The following is a 21,709-nucleotide window of genomic DNA, read 5'->3' as shown; positions in this document are numbered from 1 at the left end:
CCGCTGATGGCGGTGGATGTAGTGGACAGCCTGGAGAACAGCATAAAGCTCCGCAGTATAAACCGAACACTGGTCAGGAAGCCGAAATTGATTTAGGGTGTCACCAACAATATAGGCACTCCCTACACCTAACGATGTTTTCGAGCCATCAGTGTAAATAAACGTGGCTTCCTTCATTTTTGCACATAGAGCAGCAAATGCCCGATGATAAAAAAGTGAAGGGGTACCATCCTTGGGAAATTGACAAAGGTCACGGAGCAGGCAGATCCAGGGACGGAGCCAAGGCGGTGCTGTACCCCAAGTTGTCAGGAAGGTTTTAGGAAAGCGGAAGGAAAGAGAAAGGAGCAGTTGATGAAAGCGGACTCCCGGTCGTAGTAGGGAGGAGGGGCGGCCTGCATACCCTACATCAAAGGAGGTGTTGAAAAAAATGTCATGGGCTGGATTAGCAGGCATGGGAGACAGATGGCTAGCATAACGACTCAGAAGGACTGCTCACCGATTGGACAGCGGAGGTTCAGCAGTCTCAGCATAAAGGCTTTCCACAGGGCTGGTGTAAAAAGCTCCAGACACTAAATGTAATCCTCGGTGGTGGATAGAGTCGAGACGCCGAAGAATAGACGGCCGAGCAGAGGAGTAAACTATGCTTCCATAGTCCAATTTTGAGCGCACTAAGGCACAATAGGGGCGGAGAAGGACCACTCGGTCTGCTCCCCAGGACGTACCATTCAGGACACGGAGGGTGTTGAGCGATCGCAGACAGCGAGCCGAAAGATAGGAAACGTGGGAGGACCAGCACAGTTTTCTGTCAAACATAAGACCCAAGAATTTAGCGACGTCCGAAAATGGAAGGTTGACAGGTCCTAGATGTAAGGAGGGTGGAAGAAACTCCTTACGGCGCCAAAAATTAACACAAACGGTCTTACTGGGATAAAAACGGAAGCCGGTTTCGGTGCTCCAAGAGTAGAGGCGATCGAGACATCCTTGAAGACGTCGTTCAAGAAGGCTGGTCCGTTGAGGGCTGTAGTAGATCGCAAAATCATCCACAAAGAGGGAGCCCGAGACATCAGGAAGGAGACAATCCATAACTGGATTTATGGCAATAGCAAACAGTACAACACTTAGCACGGAGCCCTGGGGTACCCCGTTTTCTTGGGAGAAAGTACGGGAGAGAGTAGTGTTCACCGGCACTCTAAATGTGCGTTCTCTCATAAATTCACGAAGAAAAAGGGGCAGCCGACCTCGAAATCCCCAAGAGAACAGTGTGCGGAGGATGCCTGTCCTCCAACAGGTATCGTATGCTCTCTCCAGATCAAAAAATATTGCTACTGTTTGGCGTTCCCGGAGAAAATTGTTCATGATATAAGTGGAGAGAGAAACAAGATGGTCAACTGCAGAACGATGCTTTTGGAAACCGCATTGGGCAGGTGTTAAAAGACTGCGGGACTCCAGCCAAGCTAAAGGGCAATTCACCATACGCTCCAAAACCTTACATACACTACTCGTGAGAGAAATGGGGCGATAGCTAGAGGGGAGATGTTTGTCCTTTCCAGGTTTCGGAACAGGAAAGCCGATAGCTTCCCGCCATCATCTGGGAAAAGTACTGTCGGTCCAAATTCGATTATAAAGGCCAAGGAGGTAACGGAGCAATATTTGGATGCGGATACCATCTGGTCCTGGGGCGGGGGAGTGAGAAGAAGAGAGTGCATGTTGGAGTTCCCGCATGGAGAAAACAGTATTATAGCTTTCGCGATTTTGAGAGAAGAAAGCAAGAGGTTGCACTTCCGCTGCATGTTTCTTCGGGAGAAACGCTGGCGGGTAATTTGAAGAGCTCAAAATCTTAGCAAAGTGTTTACCCAAGGAGTTAGAAATTGCGACGGGGTCCACTAACGTATCACACGCGACAGTGAGCCCAGAGACCGGGGAGAAACTAGGCGCGCCTGATAACCGTCGAATCCGACTCCAAACTTCCGAGGAGGGAGTGAAGGTGTTAAATGAGCTAATAAAGAATTTCCAGCTTGCCTTCTTGCTATCGCCGATGACGCAATGACATCGTGCACAGAACTGCTTATAGCGGATACAGTTGGCCAAAGTAGGATGGTGGCGGACAACGCGAAGAGCACGTCGCCGCTCACGTATTGCGTCACAGCATGCCTCGTTCCACCAAGGAACTGGGGGGCGCCGGGGCAATTCGGAGGTGCGTGGTATTGAACGTTCCGCAGCTGTAAGAATAACGTCGGTAATATGTGAGACCTCATCGCCGACGCTAGGAAAGTGACGGTCATCGAATGTCGCTAGAGATGAAAAAAGTGTCCAATCGGCTTGGGCAAACTTCCAGCATTGCGGGCGCATATAGGGCAGTTGAGGCTGCAGTCTAAGGACACATGGAAAGTGATCACTCGAGTGTGTATCATCAAGGGCGTACCATTCGAAGCGCCGAGCTAGCGGAACAGTACCGACCGAAAGGTCCAAATGAGAGAAATTTGTCATGGAGGCAGACAAAAATGTAGGGGCCCCAGTGTTGAGGCAAACTAGATCCACTTGGTGGAAGGCGTCTAGCAATAGTGAGCCATGTGGACAAGGATGTGGAGATCCCCAAAGCGGGTGGTGGGCATTGAAGTCCCCAACCAGCAAACAGGGGGGTGGAAGCTGACCAAGAAGATGAAGGAGATCAGCTCGTGCCATTAGTGTGGACGATGGAATGTATACAGTACAAAGAGAAAAGGTATATCCAGGAAGGGAAAGACGGACAGCGACAGCTTGGAAGGAAGTGTTTAAGTGGATTGGGTGATTAATGGAGAGTATCATGGAGAAGAATCAGGAGTCCTCCATGGGCTGGAGTGCCTTCAACAGAGGGGAGATCAAATCGGACGGACTGAAAATGGGGGAGAACAAAGCGATCATGGGGACGCAGCTTTGTTTCCTGAAGACAGAAGATGACCGGCGAGTAGGATCGTAAGAGGATCGACAATTCATCCCGATTGGCTCGAATGCTGTGGATATTCCAGTGGATAATGGACATAGGGTGAACAGAAAATGGAGGAATGTGACCAAGGTTGCCGTCAACTCAACGACTGCTCAGAGCTTGCGACCGACAGCATGGAATGGCATTCAGCCGAAGGCAGAAGATCCTGATCCATACGTTGTTCAGGAGCAGCTCCTGCCACCAGCGATCGGCCGGTTGATCGGTCGCCAGCAGTGCGCCTCGGCGACACAGAAGACAGCCGAGGGCGATTTCCGCCAGGTGGTGCTGTAGATGAGACATGCCTTGGCGGAGAAAGAGATGAACTGGGTTTCTTATTAGCCTTCTTGGAAATATGATGTTTAGATGGAGGAGGAACCGATGGTTGTGAAGTTGGGGTACATAAAAAATCTTCATGAGTACGCTCTTCTTTCGAAGTCTTGGTGTCTGACTTTTGGGCTCGAGATTTAGCAGAACCCAATGAAGAGTGAGCCATAGAGTGGGCAGGCGAAAGTGGTGAGGCTGAACGGGCGATCTTTGCGCTGGCCGATCTGACGACCGTGGCACTAAAGGTGAGGTCGCAAGTCTGCGTGGCCGCCTCCTTTGTTGGCCGAGGATAAGCAAGGACAGTGCTGTATTTTCCTGTCTTGGGCATGGTGGGCTGTCGACTGGCGAATAATTTTCGAGCAGCAAAGGTTGACAGCTTTTCCTTCACTCTGATTTCCTGGATGAGCTTTTCGTCTTTAAAAATGGGGCAATCTCGAGAGGAAGCAGCGTGGTCACCCATACAGTTGATGCAGCGAGGGGATGGACGTGGACAAGCACCCTCATGGGCATCCTTGCAACACGTAACACATTTGGTCGGATTGGAACAGAACTGGCTGGTGTGATTGAACCGCTGACATCATTAGCAACGCGTAGGGTTTGGGACATAAGGGCGAACGGAAATTATCTCATAGCCTGCTTTGATTTTGGATGGGAGTTGAACTTTGTCAAATGTCAAGAAGACAGTGCGGGTTGGAATGATGTTCATGTCAACCCTTTTCATAACTCTATGAAAAGCCGTTACACCCTGGTCAGACAGGTAGTGCTGAATTTCATCGTCAGACAATCCATCGAGGGAGCGTGTATAAACGACTCCACGCGTGGAATTTAAAGTACGGTGCGGTTCCACGCAGACAGGGAAGGTGTGGAGAAGTGAAGTACGCAGCAATTTTTGTGCCTGGAGGGCACTGACTGTTTCTAACAACAAGGTGCCATTCCGTAATCTGGATCAAGACTTTACAGGACCTGCAATTGCGTCGAAACCTTTCTGAATAATGAAAGGGTTGACCGTGGAGAAGTCGTGATCTTCATCAGACCGAGAAACAACAAGGAACTGTGGCAACGATGGAAGAACTGTCTGTGGCTGAGACTCAGTGAACTTACGCTTGTGAGCAGACATAGTGGAAGGTGAGGAAACCATTGCAGAAGAATCCCCCCATGATTACCAGCGTCTCCGATGGCGCGCTCCTCCCTTGTGGGAGCCCTCTCTGAGGGCACTCCCGCCTTAGGTGATTGTTCACACCTCCCGACAAACGGACGGAGAGACCAATCGGCACTTTCGGAAGGTATCAGCTCAGGTAATCACCCCTCCCTGGACCTGGCTGTTACCAGGGGGTACGTACGTGTCCCACCTGTCTAACCGGGGCGGGGAATTACGCATTACCCCGACAACGGCTACGCACGAAAATGCGTGGGTCGGCCTTCAGACACGCACAGGGAGGAAGAAAGAGAAAGGGAAAAACAAAGAAAGGGAAAGGAAAGAAGAGAGGTCTCAAACGCCGCAGCGGAGAAAAGGGTAAAGAGAAGAGGTAAGGAAAAGAGAAGGACAAAGGAAACATGAAGACATACAAGCAGAGAAGCCGAAGAATGCATTACATTTACGAGTGTCCGTCTCCGGACGTAGGCACAAACCATACTCCCAGAGGGGGAGAAAGGGAAGGAAAGAGCCAGAGGTGAGGGGAAGGGGGGCGAAGACGGGGGATAGGGAAGGATGCGGAAAAGGAAGGTATGCAGCCCGGAAAAGGAAGGAGGGCCATATTAGCTCGGGGTCCCGTGCTCGCTATGCATGTATCCACAAAAGAGTTCGTAAGTGCAGCCCAATCGGCATGCCACAGCGATAAAATGCGCTGACAAATGACCCTGCTACAATCTGATGAAGGGACACAACAAGAAGCTGTCCGAGGCTGGAGGACCGCAGCCTTGGCTGCGGCTTCTGCAGCTTCGTTCCCAGGGATACCGACATGGCCAGGAACCCACATAAAGCCAACCGGAGAACCGTCGTCCACCAGCTGCTGAAGAGAGCGTTGGATCCTGTGCACGAAAGGATGAACCGGATATGGATCACTGAGGCTCTGGATGGCGCTCAGAGAATCGGAGCAGATGACATAAGCAGAATGTCGGTGGCGGCAGATGTAAAGAACAGCCTGGTAGAGGGCAAAGAGCTCAGCTGTGAAGACCGAACAATGGCCATGGAGCCGGTATTTGAAACTTTGTGCCCCGACAAAAGAACCCCCGACCCCATCATTGGTCTTAGAGCCATCTGTATAAATGAAGGTCATATTAATGAACTTCGAACGAAGTTCGACAAAACGGGAGTGGTATACCGAACCGGGGGTAACCTCCTTTGGGAGCGAGCTGAGGTCAAGGTGAACGCGAACCTGAGCCTGGAGCCAAGGTGGCGTATGGCTATCGCCCACTCTAGAGGTTGCAGGGAGTGAAAAATCAAGGTGTTGAAGGAGGCGACGAAAGCAAACTCCAGGGGATAGCAGGGCAGAGACATACAACCCGTATTGACGGTCGAGAGAGTCGTCAAAAAAGGAACGATAAGACAGGTGGTCGGGCATTGACAGTAGCCGACAGGCATACCGACAAAGCAGTATATCGCGCCGGTAGGTGAGTGGCAATTCACCGGCTTCGGCATGAAGACTCTCGACAAGACTAGTATAAAACGCTCCGATCGCAAGACGTAAACCCCAATGTTGTATGGAGTTGAGGCGGCGTAAGATGGACGGCCGTGCAGAGGAGTATACGAAGCTCCCATAATCCAGCTTGGAGCGGACGATCGAGCGATATAGGCGAAGTAGGACGGTTCGATCCGCTCCCCATGACATACCACTGAGAACACGGAGGACATGTAGAGAACGGGTACAACGGGCAGCCAAATAAGACACATGTGGAGACCAGCTAAGATTCCTGTCAAATGTAAGACCTAAAAATTTTGTTGTCTCCACGAATGGGAGAGCAACAGGACCGAGTCGTAAGGACGGTGGGAGAAATTCTTTGTAGCACCAGAAGTTAATACAGACCGTCTTCTCGGCAGAAAAACAGAAGCCATTGGCGACACTCCAGGAGTAAAGACGGTCAAGAGAACGCTGAAGACAGCACTCCAGGAAACATGTACGCTGCGCGCTGCAATAGATGGTAAAATCGTCCACGAAAAGGGAGCCTGATACATCAGCTGAGAGGCAATCCATTATTGGATTGATCGCTATGGCGAAGAGAGCGACGCTCAAAACTGAGCCCTGTGGCACCCCATTCTCCTGGCGAAAGGTGTCTGACAGGACAGAACCCACACGTACCCTGAACTGTCGATCCATTAAAAAGGAACGAATAAAAAGTGGGAGGTGACCGCGAAGGCCCCATGTATGAATGGTGCGAAGAATGCCCGCACTCCAACAGGTGTCGTAAGCCTTCTCCAAATCAAAGAACACAGCCGCGGTCGGGCGCTTCCACAAGAAGTTATTCATAATGAAGGTCGACAAGGTAACCAGATGGTCAACAGCAGAGCGGCGCCTACGAAATCCAAATTGTACATTGGTAAGTAGGCGTCGAGATTCGAGCATCCAAACCAAACGAGAGTTAACCATTCGCTCCATCACCTTACAGACACAGCTGGTAAGCGAGATGGGTCGATAACTGGAAGGCAAGTGCTTGTCCTTCCCCGGCTTAGGAATCGGTACAACAATAGACTCGCGCCAGCATGCGGGAACATGTCCCTCAATCCAGACGCGATTATAAGTATGAAGAAGGAAACCTTTACCCGCAGGAGAAAGGTTCTTCAGCATCTGAATATGAATAGAATCAGGCCCTAGAGTGGAGGACCGTGACCGGGCAAGTGCATTTATGAGTTCCCGCATGGTGAATGGGGCATTATAACTTACACAATTCGAGGCGCGGAAGTTAGGTGGCCTAGTCTCCTCTGTCTGTTTTCGGGGGAGGAAGACAGGGTGGTAATGAGCGGAGCTCGAAACCTCTGCGAAAAAGTGGCCGAAGGTATTGGAGACATCCTCAGGGGCCACAAGGACGTCATTCGCGACCGTCAAGCCAGAAACTGGTGAGTGGACCTTAGTGCCAGATAGCCGGCGCAGGCTACCCCAGACAACAGAAAAAGGAGTAAAACTGTTGAAGGTGCTTGTGAAAGCAGCCGAGCTGGCTTTCTTGCTTTCTTTAATAATACGACGACACTGCGCACGTAATCGTTTATAATTGATACAATTCGCCACTGTAGGGTGGCCCGAAGCAGTTTTTGTGCCTGAAAGGCGCTCTCAGTTTCTAGTAACAAGGTACCATTACGCAACCTGGTACAACACTTGACCGATCCGGCTATGGCATCTACGCCCTTCTAGATAACGAAAGGGTTGACAGAGGAAAAATCCTTTCCGTCCTCAGATCGAGAAACTACCACGAACTGTGGGGCAGGCGGTAGTACTTTTGTCACTGGTGGCTGGTCAAGTTTCCGTTTGTGGGCAGAAGTCGAGAGAGAAGAAGAAGAGAAATCCATTGCGGAGGAATCCCCCCTGTTTGCCAGCGTCTCCGATGGCACGCTCCTTCCTTGTGAGGACCCTCTCAGAGGGCACTCCCGCCTTAGGTGAATATTTACACCTCAGGTCACACCTCTCGAGAAACAGACGGAGGGACCAATCGGCATGGTCAGAAGGTATCAGCTCAGGCAATCAGCCCTCCCTGGGCCTGGCCTTTACCAGGGGGTATGTGCGTGCCTTACTTGTCTACCCAGGGCGGGGAATTACACATTACCCCGTCACCGGCTACGCGCCCCGGACCCGCAGGGGGGCACACACCAAGTTGTGTGCATTGATAGCGAGAAGTCAAATTTGGTTTATGTCAGGCCTGGAGTGCTACAAGGATCAGTGTTCAGACCTTTATTGTTTTTATTACTAATCTGTGTTTATTTATAAATTCTCACATGACAACATCAGCAACATTGACTGGATATGCCAGTTGCTATTATAGCCGACCAACAGGCTACAACAGGGAAGCTGACAAGCTCGCACACTATCGCACAAAGAAACCGCCAACACCGCCCTACACTGTTAATCCAATATACAACCTATCAAGACACTAAATAATGATGAACCTAACTGTTACTGGTATGCTGACACTGACCGAGAAGCTGCAGCCACCGAGAAACACCACTGCACAACATCAAAGGCATCTGCCTGCAAGATACCCACTAGAATCAAAATCTAGCCTTGCGTGACCTGTTGCAGACAGCAAGAAAACTGCTACTGCTCGTAAAATCTGACCCAACTATCACACAGGTTTCTTTCCCTTGGCTCTTGCCTTGGCACTTTTTTCCCTTTTGCCCTTCAAATCGCTACCCTTCGATCAACTTTCGACTCAATCTATCTCCAGATGAGCGGATATGATTGGTTAATCATAACCAGACATGTGCAAACATCGTAATACCTACAAGGCCAACACAAAACATCTTTGCATATTGGTTAGTTTTCACTGAGTGAGGCCTCGCAGGATGTGGGTACTGCGATGTTTTCTTACTAAATGAAAGTAAAACACAGGTACTTAATTTTAGCCTCTAAGAGATTCCTAACCATCATGAATTAAAAACTACTAAACTTTTAGGTGTTCTTACTGACAATAAATTGGCCCGGAAACCACACATTAAAAATATATTTTCTAGACTTTTCAAGAGTTATTTATTTAACTACAAATTTATATCTAAAAACACAGATGATGTGACTTACTGAACGAAAGTGCTGGCAGGTCGATAGACACACAAACATACACATGAAATTCAAGCTTTCGCAACAAACTGTTGCCTCATCAGGAAAGAGGGAAGGAGAGGGAAAGACGAAAGGATGTGGGTTTTAAGGGAGACGGTAAGGAGTCATTCCAATCCCGGGAGCGGAAAGACTTACCTTAGGGGGAAAAAAGGGGTACACACTCGCACACACACACATATCCACCCGCACACACACAGACATGTCTGCTGCGTCTGTGTATGTGCAGATGTGTGTGTGTGTGTGTGTGTGTGTGTGTGTGTGTGTGTGAGAGAGAGAGAGAGAGAGAGAGAGAGAGAGAGAGAGAGAGAGAGAGAGAGAGTGTATACCTGTCCTTTTTTCCCCCTACGGTAAGTCTTTCCACTCCCGGGATTGGAATGACTCCTTACCCTCTCCCTTAAAACCCACATCCTTTCGTCTTTCCCTCTCCTTCCCTCTTTCCTGATGAGGCAACAGTTTGTTGTGAAAGCTTGAATTTCATGTGTATGTTTGTGTTTGTTTGTGTGTGTGTCTATCGACCTGCCAGCACTTTCGTTCGGAAAGTCACATCATCTGTGTTTTTATATATATTTTTCCCACGTGGAATGTTTCCCTCTATTATATTCATAACTACAAATTTAAAAAGATATGTTCCAAATAACTATGCAAGATCACGAAATTTTGCTTTCTTCCAATGTATCATATCATACGGAATTTTTTCATGGGGTAGCAGTTGTTAAGCAAATGACATTTTATTGTTGCAGAAGAGAGTAGTAAGAATAACAACAGATTCTGATAAAACAGAACATTGTAAACTTCTGTTCATTAAACTGGAATGTCTGACAACAGTAAACTTATTCATCTATAATGTTTTATTGTATGTTAGAAACAACGTTTCTAATTTCACACTCAGAACTGATGTACATAGTTTTGACACTAGAAACAGCACACATGTAGACATACCATACCACACATCATCTAAATCACGTAACTCCTACCTAGCCTTTAGATTAAGGATGTTTAATAGGCCAAGGGTAGATTTTACAGAATTGCCTATAAATATTTTTAAAGCTAAATTGTATAAGCGGGTCGATGGAAGCGTTCAATCCCACCCGTCGGCTTTGACTCGTGACGTAAGGCTGTTGTGGTGTGTGATGTCACCACGGCGCGGAGTTTAGGTTGTGAGAGTGGCGTGTTTGTAGATGTTGTTTTGATGTGATCGGTGGTGGTCTCCAGTGGTGTATTTGTATGTTAGGTGATGTTTTTGGTTTAGTGTGCGTGTGTGGCGTGTTTATAGGTGGCGTATTGTTCCAGTCGGTGGTTCTCTCTGGTGGTGTGTTTATGGGTAGCGTGTTATGTGGCATATGGGGTTCACTTGTGTGGTAGCATTGCATGTGTATAGTATCAGTGGTGACTGTGCCTTCAGTGGAATATATTTCAATGAATTAATGATTTTGGTTTTGTTATGTTGACGTTACTGTAGTTTCTTTTCTGTTAATGTGTAAATTTTGGTAAATTTCTTTGCTTATGTCTTTGGTAGGTATGGATATGACTGACAAGGTCAACAGTTTTTGGTTGTCTGCGATGATGGGGGACAGTGCGTTGTCTCTAATAGAATTTCTTCAGCAATGCGGGCTGTTGGCTGAAGTCTTGAAGTGTTCAGTGTGTTGTGAAGCAATGAGACTTACTAAAGTTTTGGCGTCTCTGACCAGGGACGGCTATATGTGGATATGTCGTCAAGGGAAGTGTTTGATTGCAATATTGATTCCTAGAGAGAGAGAGAGTGAGTGAGTGCGAGTGAGTGAGTGCGAGTGAGTGAGTGAGTGCGAGTGAGTGAGTGAGTGCGAGTGAGTGAGTGAGTGCGAGTGAGTGAGTGAGTGCGAGTGAGTGAGTGAGTGCGAGTGAGTGAGTGCGAGTGAGTGAGTGCGAGTGAGTGAGTGCGAGTGAGTGAGTGCGAGTGAGTGAGTGCGAGTGAGTGCGAGTGAGTGAGTGAGTGCGAGTGAGTGAGTGAGTGCGAGTGAGTGAGTGAGTGCGAGTGAGTGAGTGAGTGCGAGTGAGTGAGTGAGTGCGAGTGAGTGAGTGCGAGTGAGTGAGTGCGAGTGAGTGAGTGAGTGCGAGTGAGTGAGTGAGTGCGAGTGAGTGAGTGAGTGCGAGTGAGTGAGTGAGTGCGAGTGAGTGAGTGAGTGCGAGTGAGTGAGTGCGAGTGAGTGAGTGAGTGCGAGTGAGTGAGTGAGTGCGAGTGAGTGAGTGAGTGCGAGTGAGTGAGTGAGTGCGAGTGAGTGAGTGAGTGCGAGTGAGTGAGTGAGTGCGAGTGAGTGAGTGAGTGCGAGTGAGTGAGTGAGTGCGAGTGAGTGAGTGAGTGCGAGTGAGTGAGTGAGTGCGAGTGAGTGAGTGAGTGCGAGTGAGTGAGTGAGTGCGAGTGAGTGAGTGAGTGCGAGTGAGTGAGTGAGTGCGAGTGAGTGAGTGAGTGCGAGTGAGTGAGTGAGTGAGTGCGAGTGAGTGAGTGAGTGAGTGCGAGTGAGTGAGTGAGTGAGTGCGAGTGAGTGAGTGAGTGAGTGCGAGTGAGTGCGAGTGAGTGAGTGCGAGTGAGTGCGAGTGAGTGAGTGCGAGTGAGTGCGAGTGAGTGAGTGCGAGTGAGTGCGAGTGAGTGAGTGCGAGTGAGTGCGAGTGAGTGAGTGCGAGTGAGTGAGTGAGTGCGAGCGAGTGAGTGCGAGCGAGTGAGTGCGAGCGAGTGAGTGCGAGCGAGTGAGCGCGAGCGAGCGAGCGAGCGCGAGCGAGCGAGCGCGAGCGAGCGCGCGCGAGCGAGCGCGCGCGAGCGAGCGCGCGCGAGTGAGCGAGCGCGAGTGAGCGCGAGTGAGCGCGAGTGAGCGCGAGTGAGCGCGAGTGAGCGCGAGTGAGCGCGAGTGGCGCGAGTGTGCGCGAGTGTGCGCGAGTGTGCGCGAGTGTGCGCGAGTGTGCGCGAGTGTGCGCGAGTGTGCGCGAGTGTGCGCGAGTGTGCGCGAGTGTGCGCGAGTGTGCGCGAGTGTGCGCGAGTGTGCGCGAGTGTGCGCGAGTGTGCGCGAGTGTGTGCGAGTGTGCGGGAGTGTGTGCGGGAGTGTGTGCGAGTGTGTGGGAGTGTGTGTGAGTGTTTTTCGATGTATTTTCATGTTTCTTATGTTTACGTAATGAAGTCATAGGCGCCATATTGGAGTCATAGTGGACGTTCATTTCCGCCATATTTGTGACGTCATGGGTCAAAGCAGACGGGTGGAATCAGACGCTTCTGTACAAGCTACTAGTAAACAGTTGAGAAATGTTTTGGAAATGAAAATGCTGCTCTCTAACATATAATTTCTAGTTTTACCTATTTCATGTAAACTAAATTACATTGATATAGTAGTTCATATAGAAATGTACGCTTATGACTGTCTATTGCTGTAAGAGCTGAATGATAATAAATTATTATTATTATTATTATTATTGTTATTATTTCTTTCTTTCTTTTCTCAGACGTTATGTACGGTCAAAAATGGAAAGTGACGCGGACCTTCATCAAGCGTGACTTCCTTTTAACAGTGCGGTATATGTTACATCGCATTTAGGAACTTTCGGGTAATTGAACATGTATCAATAATTACGGATTTCTGTAGTTGTATATACAAGTCTGGATGTAGCTGTATTGCATTGATGTACTGGTGGATATTGTGTGGTATGACTCCTGTAGTTGATAGTATAATTGGTATAATGTCAACTTTATCCTGATGCCACGTGTCCTTGACTTCCTCAGCCAGTTGGATGTATTTTTCAATTTTTTCTCCTGTTTTCTTTCGTATATTTGTTGTATTGGGTATGGATATTTCAATTAGTTGTGTTAATTTCTTCTTTTAGTGGTGAGTATGATGTCAGGTTTGTTATGTGTTGTAGTTTTGTCTGTTATAATGGTTCTGTTCCAGTATAATTTGTATTCATCATTCTCCAGTACATTTTGTGGTGCATACTTGTATGTGGGAACGTGTTGTTTTATAAGTTTATGTTGTAAGGCAAGCTGTTGATGTATTATTTTTGCTACATTGTCATGTCTTCTGGGGTATTCTGTATTTGCTAGTATTTTACATCCACTTGTGATGTGATCTACTGTTTCTATTTGTTGTTTGCAAAGTCTGCATTTATTTGTTGTGGTATTGGGATCTTTAATAATATGCTTGCTGTAATATCTGGTGTTTATTGTTTGATCCTGTATTGCAATCATGAATCCTTCCGTCTCACTGTATATATTGCCTTTTCTTAGCCATGTGTTGGATGTGTCTTGATCGATGTGTGGCTGTGTTAGATGATACGGGTGCTTGCCATGTAGTGTTTTCTTTTTCCAATTTACTTTCTTCGTATCTGTTGATGTTATGTGATCTAAAGGGTTGTAGAAGTGGTTATGAAATTGCAGTGGTGTAGCCGATGTATTTATATGAGTGATCGCTTTGTGTATTTTGCTAGTTTCTGCTCATTCTAGAAAGAATTTTCTTAAATTGTCTACCTGTCCATAATGTAGGTTTTTTTATACCGATAAATCCCCTTCCTCCTTCCTTTCTGCTTAATGTGAATCTTTCAGTTGCTGAATGTATGTGATGTATTCTGTATTTGTGGCATTGTGATCGTGTACGTGTATTGAGTGCTTCTAGGTCTGTGTTACTACATTTCACTACTCCAAATGAGTAGGTCAATATTGGTATAGCATAAGTATTTATAGCTTTTGTCTTGTTTCTTGCTGTCAATTCTGTTTTCAGTATTTTTGTTAGTCTTTGTCTATATTTTTTTAGTTCTTCGTTAATATTTGTATTATCTATTCCTATTTTTATCTGTATCCTAGATATTTATAGGCATCTGTTTTTTCCATCGCTTCTATGCAGTCGCTGTGGTTATCCAATATGTAATCTTCTTGTTTAGTGTGTTTTCCCTTGACAATGCTATTTTTCTTACATTTGTCTGTTCCAAAAGCCATATTTATATCATTGCTGAATACTTCTGTTATCTTTAGTAATTGATTGAGTTGTTGCTGCCAGTAGTTTTACATCATCCATGTATAGCAAACGTGTGATTTTGTGTGGGTATGTTCCAGTAATATTGTATCCATAATTTGTATTATTTAGCATGTTGGATAGTGGGTTCAGAGCAAGGCAGAACCAGAAAGGACTTAATGAGTCTCCTTGGTATATTCCACACTTAATCTGTATTGGCTGTGATGTGATATTATTTGAATTTGTTTGGATATTAAGTGTGGTTTTCCAATTTTTCATTACTATGTTTAGGAACTGTATCAATTTAGGATCTACTTTGTATATTTCCAATATTTGTAGTAACCATGAGTGGGGTACACTATCAAAAGCTTTTTGGTAATCAATGTATGCGGAGTGTAGCGACCTTTGTTTAGTTTTAGCTTGATATGTCACCTCTGCATCTATTATCAGTTGCTCTTTACATCCTCGTGCTCCTTTGCAACAGCCTTTTTGTTCTTCATTTATAATTTTGTTCTGTGTTGAATGTGTCATTAATTTCTGTGTAATGACTGAAATTAATATTTTGTATATTGTTGGTAGGCATGTTATGGGGCGATATTTACCTGGGTTTGCTGTGTCTGCTTGATCTTTAGGTTTCAGATAAGTTATTCCATGTGCAAGTGTATCAGGGAATGTGTATGGGTCTGCAATGTAACTGTTAAATAATTTAGTTAGATGTGATTGTGTTGAGGTGAACTTCTTTAGCCAGAAATTTGCTATTTTATCTTTTCCAGGGGCTTTCCAATTGTGAGTAGAATTAATTGCTTGGGTGACTTCATGTTGCAAAATTATCACTTCAGGCATTTGTGGTATCTTGTATGTGTCTGTTTCTGCTTGTATCCACCGTGCATGCCTGTTATGTTGTACCGGGTTTGACCATATGTTGCTCCAGAAGTGTTCCATGTCTGTTATGTTTGGTGGATTGTCTGTTTTAATGTGTGTGTTATCTATTGTCTGGTAAAATTTCTTTTGGTTTGTGTTGAATGTTTGGTTTTGTTTCCTTCTATTTTCACCTTTTTTGTATCTTCTAAGTCGTTTGGCCAATGCTTGTAATTTCTGCTTCTTTTCATCTAATTGCTCTATCGCATCTTCTTGTGAGATTTTACCTAACCTTTTTCGTTTTTTTTCTGACATTTCATTTCTTATAAATTGTGTTAGCTGTCCGACGTCTTTTCTCAGTTTTTCTATTCTGATCTGTAGCCTGTGTTGCCATGCTGGTTTTGTGGGTTTCTTCTGTGTGTTGGTTGGTTCTGATCTCTGCCTAGTGTGTATATTTAGTGTAGTGAGTGCTCCTATATAAACCAGTAGTTGTAACTCTTCCATAGTTGTGTTTTCATTTATTTTGTTGTGTATGATTGTGTTGATAGTTTTTATTGTTGTTTCGACTTGTGGGTTGTTTGGTGGTCTATGCAAGAATGGTCTAATGTCTGTATTTGTGTCTTTGTATTCTATATATGTCAGCTGAATTTTTTCTTCTGTATCTAACATGTGTGTCACTTCGTGTTCTATTTGTGCTTGTTCTGTTGGCTGTCTTAAGATTTAGTTTTCCTCTGATTGTTTAATTGATGCATGTTGTCCTTTGTTTGTTTGCTCTGGGATGTTTGAGTCCATTACTGTATTTTCTTCTTCTTCTGATTGCACATTATTTTGTTCCAGTATTTGTTGTACTTGTTGTTTGATGTTTTCTAATTCTGACTGGGGTATCCTGTTATTTTTTATTAATACACGGATCTGATCAGCTAGTCGTTGTTCTGTTAAAAATTTGAATTCTGGGTATCTGATAATAAATGTTGTGTATACTTGTGATCTGTATCCAGTTGTGTTGGTTCCTAGGTTTGTTGCTTGGTAACAACAGAACATGAGGTGTCGATTAACTTCATCTGACCATCTCATCCTCTGTTTTTGTTTTCCTTCTAGGGTGGTTGCAGGAAGCATATCCTGCAAAACACCTCTATTTGGATTTGAATCATTTTCCAGTTGGCTAGCAGTGTCGTTACCATTGTGGGCGGGCATAGGGTTCAAGCGTCATCCCCGACCATGACGGCGCTTGTCCGAGGCTTCTTTAGTTCTTTCCTGAACCAACTAATCACACTAAAAGGGGGGGGGTTAGCCCTATTAGTGGTTTGTTCTTTTTCGTCGCCTTTTACGACTGGCAGAACATACCGGAGGCCTATTCTTTTCCTGGGCCTCCACGGGATTTTTTATTATTATTTCACTGTTAGTTGTCTTTTCAGTGTAAAGAATTACAATAGATAACTTTGGTGCACAAATGAGGGGATATATTCTTATTCTGTTACTGTAAATTAAAAACAAACTTCAGTGAAAAGTAAGAAAAGCAGCAAGCAATAATGAGAGACGTTAAGAACTTTGAATATATACCAGTATATGCTGATATAAAACCTCCACAAAGAAAAATTTCATAAAAAAAAATAAAAAATCAAATACAAAGGTGGAAACTGCATTTTTAAAACACACACGCCTTGCATATAACTGTTTTCCTTGATATCTTGATGCAAAAATGAAATGAGTTCACTTAAAGGTGAGAGATATGATTTTTCTCCAAAGCACTTATTGTCATGTTTATAAAACTGTGCACCATGTCTTTGTAATGATAGGACATCTGCTTTAGACGTCACAATGGCAAAGGGTAGCCAAACAGCATCATTCCAACTGGACCATGAAAGGAATTGTGAATCTGTAGGGGGCATATAGTTAATCTCAACATCTTTAAATTCACGTGATTGGTGGAAAATGTGTCTTGTGTACCAGATTTTGTAGAATTTGAAAGCCACATTCTGCTCAACCTGCAATTGTTCCCAAAAAGGATTTTCACGAGTTTCCATAGCAACAATGCTCCCATTTGCAGTCATTGGAAGTCTCTTCATTAGAAAGGTGATAGTAGCAATCACTAGAAATGCTTGTTTCAATTGGGTTTCTGAAACTGTCATTGTGCTGTACCTGTATTTCAAGAAACCTACATGCAATTTTATGTGAATCTTCTTGTTATGAACCCTAGTGGAAGGAGTCTTTAATTCCTTGCACAAAGTCTTGAAATATAATCATTTTCGTAAGATATCACTACTTCTTCTCTGACAATTCCAGGTAACATCTTTTGACCACTCCTGCATTCTGGAGCAGCAATTACACCATGACTCTCTTTAATTGTTCTTTCTCCAAGTCCAAAGTGCTCTAGGACACCAACAGTAGAAGTTACTCTGACAATACTCAATAAAGGTGGAGCAGATAATAAAAACTTGAAACTGTCCATTACGAGCTGAATTCTACATTTATGAGTGAGGAGCTCATTATATCGGAAAATTGGTTGCATTGTTCACAGGGCACTCCAGACAATACAGGGTGCTAATATGCTCTGCTTCTTCACAGATCAAATAACATTAAGGTTTCTCAGAACACAGGTACAGTATAGCAATGACATTTCCAGTAATATGATTGCACCACACATTACTACTCACTGCAATTAACACCTTTATAATAAAGAGACTTCCAACATATAAAAAAGGAGCAGTGTCGCAATGGGAGCTCATGAAATGGTTTGCAGAAAAGGTTGCAAGTCAGGCAGAACGTGGCTTTCAAATACAACAAAATCTGGCACACAGGACCCATTTCCCAGGCATCACATGAGTTTAAAGATGTTGAGATTAACTGCATGCCTACTGCTGATTTACAATTCCCTTCATGGCTAGCTTGGAATGATGCTGTTTGGGTCCCCTTCTCCAATGCTACATGTCAGGCAGATTCCCATCATTACAAAGACACAGTGAGGAGTTGTATAAACATGACAATAAGTGCTTCGGAAAAAAATAATATCTCTCACATTTAAGTGAACTCATTTTGCTTCTGCATCAAGATGTCGAGGAAAACAGTTATATGCAAAGTGGAAGGGTTTTAAAGTTAGTTTCCGACTTTATATTTGAATTTGTTTATCAAAATGTTCTTTGTAAAATTTTTATATCTGTACATGTAAGTACATATTTAAAGTTATTACTGTGTCTCATTACTGCTTACACCATTTCTTATGTTTCATTTAACTTTTCTTTTTAAGTTGCAGTGACAGAATATGGATGTATCACCTCATTTGTGCACCCACATTGTCCCTTAATTCTTTACACAGGAAAGACACTTAACAGAGAAATACGACATACACACTGAGAAAAATGATTCATAACTGTTTTCAGCTCTAAATTGTTTACAGTTCTGACCTACAGGTCAATTTTTCAAGGAATACACATTTTTATTATTAATGCCCTGTATTCTTTGCAGATAAGATTGCTGACAGATATATAAACATTTCAGCAAAAAATCATATTGTGATTCAATTATCTATGTACCCCACAGGACTTTGAAATTCGTCAAATTTGCCCTTTTTTTGTGATGGAGTCATCTTTAAGTGAAGGTAAGAACTACTAATTTCAATGCCAAAAGCTTGTCATTGTTATTTATACTTAATGCTAGCACTAAAGAGTTATAGTGCGTAAGATGAAGTCTGCATTTTTCCCTCTGTGAAGTTATAATTTTTAAAAAATCACACATGTAAAGCACATCACGGAGAAAGAGCAATTCTCAACGTTTTTCATAAAAAACAGAGATGTATCCTACTTTTTATGCAATATATCAACTTGATGACTCATACAGTACATGACTAAAATACTTGATGTCTGTAGGTCGGAAATACGGAAGCGTCCGATCCCACCCGTCTGCTTTGACCCATGACGTCACAAATATGGTGGAAACAAAAACAAACACACACACTTTCCACAAGAAGCCTAATGACACTAACGGGACAAGCGCGGGAAATGGGGTGTTTTGGGTGGGGGGCAAACTAAATATAAACAAATTTAGACGCCTTGCGTAGCTACAACGTGTAAGTGAAGACGGCCATGCATGAATACCCACCCACCTCCCCAGGGGTCGTAACCCCTGCAACCCATAGAAGATAAAAGATGCTTCAGTAGCTGATTAGTGTTTTTCGTCTTTTTAAAAAAAAAATCTCACGGGATAGAACGAACAGATCAGAAAGATAAATATAATAAACTAAAACAGAAATTCGAGGAAACAGATAATTAAAATAAGTAATAAGTGTTTTTAAATTTAAAAAAAATCTCACGAGATAGAACGAACAGATCAGAAAAGTAAATAAAATAAGATAAAACAGAACTGGAGACAGCCACACTCAAACCAAACTCTGCGCCGTCATGACGTCACACACAACAACACCCTTACGTCACGGGTCAAAGCCGACGCGTGGGATCGGACGCTTCTGTCAACCCCTGTAGGTCACCTCATTACTGAATAGCAAGTGTCTGAGAATACAGAAACCGGTTCCTGACTAATGACTGGGTACCCACCCATGAATCTTCAAACCTGAATTTATCAAGAATGGTAAGAGTTAGAACAGTGCCATTTGGCAGTTTTACTACTGAGACATGGGGTCTAGTGTAGCAGGGGATACAACCCGTCGGCTTTGGACAATGACGTCACAAGTCACCAGAGAGCAGTTTACCATTTTCGCTTTTGCTGTTATGTTTCAGTTTCGTTTTTTTACTGATTGCTTAATAAAGTGGATCTGTTTATTCTATCTCGTGAGATTTTTTTTAAAAAAGCCAAAAAACACTTATCAGCTACTGAAGGGAGCTACAACACTAAGAAGAATCGCTTCTCGTTTGGCGACTTGTGACGTCATTGTCCAAAGCCGACGGGTTGTATCCCCTGCTACACTAGACCCGAGACATGTGGGCATCCATGTTCCAAATATGACTAAATTCTGAAATAGTCACATTTTCACCCCCTGTGAGATTACATGGATTGAACCATACTAGCTACTCGTAGGAATATGAGATTGGGGCATTACGCATAAAAACATTTCTACATACCAAACAGCTTTTTGTATATGCAGGTCATGGCTCCTTCTGGGGTATACATAACAATCTTGTATTCATCTCGGATTTCATATTTCAGTCCTCCTTCGGTCACTATTTTACATTTCACTGACTTTATATGATGCTCAAGTTCGTCGTCAGGAATACTGTCATTTAAGAGTTTCTTATTATGAACGATGGCACATGTGGCATTTCTAACAAGAGCTGCCTTTGCTGGGAGTCCAACAGTCTGAAACACATTCGATCTCTTAAATTTTGATCACGAAGCGGAATTACGGAACAGTGGTAAACCAACTAAATTAAGAAGTAACAGGCAATTTAAGCTTAGAGAGCACTATTCAAATAAACTGCTGCTTAGTACAAAATTTCCTTACCTCTTCGCCATCAACAAACGCGACTATTGCAGGCATTATTCTGTTGCCACTGTCGTCTGCTATAATATCAACTTTCCCATCCTGAGAAACAAAACGTAAAATAATGTAAAAGTTACATTGATATGATCTTATTAGAACGTTTCTCACGAATACATTCGAGCTAGAAGAATAATCGTTCATGACTTCACTTCTGGCACATTAGAAGTTCTCAGTGAACAACAAATATGAAAAACATTACCAACCTTACAATACGCCAAGCAGGCTGAAGAATTACCCACATGAATGCCAAAAACACCAGCCATTTTGCTAGTCTTCGACGACAACAAACCGAACACGATGCGCCAACCACACACTACTGCCGCCAAAATACAAATATTCACGCGTCTTTGTTTTCCTCTGCATAGCGTTCAAAGAAGTATTCTGCTGTCAAAGACGTAATCAAGGATGTTAGAAGGGGAGATATGTCAGTAATAAAAATAAGAAATACGAAAATATTCAGTAATTAGTACGAATTTCATTTTTCCAGATGCCACTAGCGAAATAGCGCATTATTAAAGAAATAAAAATATCAATACTGAATTGTTAATTGAAAACATTTTCATAAAAAACAAAAATGAAATTGTGATCCACATTATCTTTCGCGTTTCATGGTGTTTTTTCTGTCTAGCTTAAAAATCTGATATTTGTTAATTGCAATGAGCGCAATTTTCCATCAACTAGTTTAGTATAATTAATTCTGTAAAGGAATGTCTGTCGGTAATAACGCGGATAAGTCAAGGCTGTGCATAAATAAGCCAAAATCGTTTTGCCTATTTATTTGTTATCATCCTACCAAAATTAAAGAACAAAAGAGTGGGATCATGTAGAAATGTGTAATGAAAGAAGTCGGATATTTCCATATATGACAGACTTAATTAGTATTTGCATTTTTAATGGGTGAATTTTTCCCTGTGAACTGTTGTGATACCTGCGTATTACGAACGCGAGATCATTTTACTTTGCGTTCGTCTTTAGTATCCGACAGATTTGCAGCTCCTGCTGGGTGATAAATTAGTGTTGTAGAAGCTGTTTAAAGTCGTAGCAAACACCGCAGTACCTTGATCTCTGTTGTTAAACACTATTTGTATGTAATTTCGTCAGTGTCATTCCAACCCATCTTATCATGCTTTAATAATTGAGACATGGATGTAAGAACATACTAGCAGTGCGGGACTGCATGAAACAAATACTGCACTGTTTGACCATAACGAATGTTGCTGATGCGTTGCTACATTCTCTTTCCACCTTTAAAACCCTGCAGCAAAAGTTAAAAGTGTGTGAATCACATATACAGAAAGCTTATGTGGCACTGGCAACAATAAAATAGTTTGGCTTCTACAGAACTTCAGCC

General features: G+C 43.9%; 1 protein-coding gene across 2 annotated transcripts in view; it reads right to left on the bottom strand.

Annotated features, from left to right (window-relative positions):
• LOC124721988 (heat shock 70 kDa protein 14-like) overlaps positions 1–20,747 on the bottom strand; it is a 200,139-nt gene extending 179,392 nt beyond the window's left edge. For both annotated transcript variants that reach the window (XM_047247160.1, XM_047247161.1), the window contains exons 1-3: positions 20,562–20,747; positions 20,320–20,400; positions 19,940–20,174 (exon numbers count right to left, since the gene is read on the bottom strand). In XM_047247160.1, coding sequence (XP_047103116.1) covers positions 19,940–20,174; positions 20,320–20,400; positions 20,562–20,621 — 376 coding nt within the window. In that variant the 5' untranslated portion in view covers positions 20,622–20,747. The remainder of the gene's footprint in view (positions 1–19,939; positions 20,175–20,319; positions 20,401–20,561) is intronic.
• Between the last annotated feature and the right edge of the window lie 962 nt (positions 20,748–21,709).

This window comes from Schistocerca piceifrons, chromosome X (genome assembly GCF_021461385.2).
Source record: "Schistocerca piceifrons isolate TAMUIC-IGC-003096 chromosome X, iqSchPice1.1, whole genome shotgun sequence".
In the NCBI taxonomy this organism is placed as follows: domain Eukaryota; kingdom Metazoa; phylum Arthropoda; class Insecta; order Orthoptera; family Acrididae; genus Schistocerca; species Schistocerca piceifrons.
Note: the sequence above shows the minus strand (reverse complement) of the source record. Positions and strands in the feature narration are given on the sequence as shown.